Source organism: Chiloscyllium plagiosum, chromosome 35 (assembly GCF_004010195.1).
Source record: "Chiloscyllium plagiosum isolate BGI_BamShark_2017 chromosome 35, ASM401019v2, whole genome shotgun sequence".
Taxonomy (NCBI): domain Eukaryota; kingdom Metazoa; phylum Chordata; class Chondrichthyes; order Orectolobiformes; family Hemiscylliidae; genus Chiloscyllium; species Chiloscyllium plagiosum.
In genome coordinates, this window is record NC_057744.1 from 358042 (window position 1) to 362353 (window position 4312).

Sequence of the window (4312 nt, forward strand, 5' to 3'; positions counted from 1 at the left end):
TATGGAAGGTGCTAGCTATGAAGAGAGGTTAAGTAGATTAGGATTGTTTTCATTAAAAAAAAGGAGATTGAGGAGGGACCTGATTGAGGTTTACAAAATCATGAAGGTTATAGACAGGATGGATAGAGACAAGCTTTTTCCCAGGTGAAGGATGCAATAACAAGAGGTCATGCTTTCAAGGTGAGAGGTGGAAAGTTTAAGGGGGATACACGCGACAAGTACTTTACACAGAGGGTGGTGGGTGTTTGGAACATGTTGCCAGCAGAGGTGGTAGAGGCAGACACGGTAGATTCAATTAAGGTGCATCTGGACAGATGCACAGGTAGGTGGAGAGGAGAGGGATACAGATGCTTAGGAATTGACCGGCAGGTTTAGACAGTGCATTTGGATCGGCTCAGGCTTGGAGGGCCGAAGGGCCTGTTCCTGGGCTGTAAATTTTCTTTGTTCTTTGTTCTATAAAGATCAATGCCAAAGGCTCTGCAATCTCCTCCCTGGCTTCCCAGAGAATCCTCGAATAAATCCCATCCGACCCAGGGGACTTATCTATTTTCACACTTTCCAGACTTGCTAACACCTCCTCCTTGTGAACCTCAATCCCATCTAGCCTAGTAGCCTCCCAGAGAATCCTCGAATAAATCTCATCCGACCCAGGGGACTTGTCTATTTTCACACTTTCCAGAATTGCTAATACCTCCTCCTTGTGAACCTCAATCCCATCTAGCCTAGTAGCCTGTATCTCAGTATTGTCCTCAACAACATTGTCTTTTTCCAGTATGAATACTGACAAAAAAAACTATGTACCTGAACTCTTAGGTCTCTCTGTTCTACAACACTCTCCAGGTACGTCCTGCCCTTGTTGGTTTTGCCAGAATGCAACACCTTGCATTTATCCAAATTCAAATCTTTTTGCCAATCCTCACCTATATTGGCCCAATTGATCAAGTTCCCTTTGTAATCTTAGATAACCTCCTTCACTGTCAACGATATCAGCAATTTTGGTATCATCTCCAAACTTACTATGTCTCCTAAATTGTCATCCAAATCATTTATATAAATGACAAACAAAAGTGGACCCAACACCGATCTCTGTGGAACAGCACTGGTCACAGGCCTCCAGTCTGAAAAACAACTCTCCACCACCCTCTGTCTCCTAACTGTCAAGTCAATTTTGTATCCAATTTGCAAGCTCTTCCTGAATCTCATGTGATCTAACTTCACTAATTAGTCTACTATGCAGAACCTCATCAAAGGCTTTTTTTAAATCCATGTAGACAATGTCTAGCGCTCTGCCCTCATCAATCCTTTTGGTTACATGCTCAAAAAACTCAAGTCAAGTTTGAGCGAGATGCTTTCGCAAGTACACAGCTATGTTAACTGTCCCTAATCAGTCCTTGTCTCTCCATGTAAATCCTATCTCTCAGAATCCCCTCCAACAAATTTCCCACCTCTGATGTCAGATCCATAGGCCTATTATTCCCAGGCTTCTCCTTACAGTCTTTCTTAACTAAAGGCATAGCAAGTGTGTAAAGGCTGAGTGTGTAAATGGGGGTATGTAATGGGTCACTGTGAGCTGAGTCTATCAGTTGATTCTGCGGAATGTGGTGGGGAGCTGTTTCTTATCTGATAGGTGGGCGGTGATGGGAAGCAACTGACATGAAGTGGTTTCCCTGAGCTCAGGACTTTCAGATATTTCCCAACGAAAACACAACACAAAGCTCCCAGCTCCGTGATATCATCAGGAGCAGATTCAAACGACAACCTCGCAATGACAAGCTGTTTGTTGAGGAATTGAGCAACAGATAATTGAGTGCTCTTTGGTATTCCCATCCTCATCCCCTTGTTTCCTACAGATTCTCGAACAAGGCTGGGTGTGGGAGACTCTCACAAATACGTCTTCAGAAAAGCCAGCGAATCCCAACATCTGAAAACCAAGGAGCCTTTCAGGTGAGTATTGGGTGCCAGTGCACATCCGCAGGGTTCAGGGCCAGAACAGGAATGGCTGAACCCACAATGAACAAAGGTGACTGAAACATTTCCCTCCTTATTCTACAACAACAACGGTGATGAGGTGACCACATAGTCAGTGGTCAGTCACTGATCAGCAATTTCTGTTTTTGTCTTTAATGTTATTTGTGGCAAGTCAGTTATAAGGCCATAGTTATAGGAGCAGAATTAGGCCACTCAGCCCATTGAGTCTGTTCCAACATTTGATAATGGCTGATATATTTCTCAACCCTATTCTCCTATAACCTTCGATCGCCCACTAATTAGGAACCTATCTGTCTCTATCTTAAATACACTCAATGACTTGGCATCCACAGCCCTCTGTGGTAATAAGTTCCACAGCTTCCCCACCCTCTGGCTGACCAGATTCCTCCTTATTTCAATTCTAAAGGTCATCCCTTCACTCTGAGGCTGTGTCCTTGGGTCCTAGTCTCTCCAACTTGCATCCAGGCCTCCCAGTATTCTGTAAGTTTTGATCAGATCCCACCCCATCCTTCTAAACTCCATCAAGTTTAGGCCCAGAGTCTTGAACCTCTCCTCATATGGCAAGCAATTAATTCCTAGGATCATTCTTATAAATCTCCTCTGGACCGCCTCCAACACCAGCACAATGTTCTTTCAATATGGGGCCCAAAACTGCTCACGATATTCCAAATGCAGTCTGACCAGAGCCTTACACAGCCTCAGCAGTACATTCCTGCTCTTGTATTCTAGCCATTTTCAAATGAATGCCAATGTTGTATTTGCCTTTCTAACTGCCAACTGAACTTGCATGTTAACCTTAATGGAATCCTGAACTAAGACTCCCAAGTCCCTTTGTGCTTCAGATTTTGAAGCCTTTCCCCATTAAGAATATAGTCCATGCCTCTGTTCTACTCACCAAAGTACATGATCTCACACTTTCTCATGTTATACTCCATCTGCCACTTCTTTGCCCACTCTCTGAACCTGTCCAAACCCTCTGCAGCCTCCCCGCCTCCTCAATGCTACCTGTCCCTTACTTATCTTGTGTCATCTGCAAACCTAGTAACAATGTGCTCAGTTCCTTCATTGTGTAATGTGAAGAGTTGTGACCCCTGTGGAACTCCACTAGTCTCTGGCTGCCATCCTGAAAAAGACCCCTATATCCCTATTCTCTGCCTTCTACCAGAAACCAATCCTCTATCCACACCAGTACCTTGTCCTAACACCACAGACTCCTATCTTATTTAGCAGCCTCCTCTGTGACACCTTACCAAAGTCCATCTGGAAAACCAAATAAATCACTGGCTCACCTTTGTGTAACTTGCTCATTATCTCCTCAAAGAATTCAAACAGATTTGTCAGGCACGACCTCCTCTTGATGAGGCTGTGCTGACTCAGTCCTGTTTTACCGTGCACTTCCCAGTGCTCTGTAAACCCATCTTTAATTCTGGACTCCAAAATCTTACCATTGACCGAGGTCAGGCTTACTGTCTGAGGGCAGTGAACAGAAAGTGGACAGTCGGTGGATGATCTGTAGATTCTGAGTCAAGAGGACTAAAGAATTACAGCAAAACAGGGGCCGACTGAAGCAGAATCTGTCCAGGGAGCTTCATGTGAAATCAGTCCCTCCAGTCATGTTGGATTAACACTATCAATGGAATCTGCACTTTCAGAGTTTGTAGTTCTGTTTGAGATGGACACTAACAGAAAACAGAAACTGACAAAGGAAATCAAGAAAGGAAACAGATTCTTCCTGTTTCTAAGAATACGGAAACTGAGATTTTGAAATTGAATGATGGGACAGGCTGAAACAGAGCGGGAGAGCCATTGGATGTGGTTAGTGCAGTTGATGAGTCTCGTTACTGGGAGACAGTGATGTGGTGGTAATCCCAAGGCCCAGTGTAATGCTGTGGGGGCGCAGGTTGAAGTGTCTAATATTAGGGGGCATGCGTTTGAAGTGAGGGTGAAAGTTCAAAGGAGATGTGAGGGGCAAATCTTTACACAGAGAGTGGTAGGAGTCTGGTGTACACATCCAGGGATGATAGTGGAGGCAGATACAATAGGGGCATTTAGGGGGCTTTTAAATAAGCACATGAATATGGAAGGAATGGAGGGATATATGAACCATAGAGTCACAGAGCCATAGAGATGTACAGCATGAAAACAGACCCTTCGGTCCAACCCATCCATGCCACCAGATATCCCAATCCAATCTAGTCCCACCTGCCAGCACCCGGCCCATATCCCTCCAAACCCTTCCTATTCATATACCCATCCAAATGCCTCTTAAATGTTGCAATTGTACCAGCCTCCACCACATCCTCTGGCAGCTCATCCCATACAC

The 4312-nt window shown here is 44.6% G+C and overlaps 1 protein-coding gene across 2 annotated transcripts in view; it reads left to right on the forward strand.

Annotated features, from left to right (window-relative positions):
- The window catches only part of LOC122540568 (apolipoprotein A-IV-like), an 18620-nt gene that overhangs the window by 7064 nt on the left and 7244 nt on the right, over positions 1-4312 (forward strand). For both annotated transcript variants that reach the window (XM_043676440.1, XM_043676439.1), the window contains one exon: positions 1851-1944. In XM_043676440.1, the coding sequence (XP_043532375.1) occupies positions 1851-1944 (94 nt within the window). The remainder of the gene's footprint in view (positions 1-1850; positions 1945-4312) is intronic.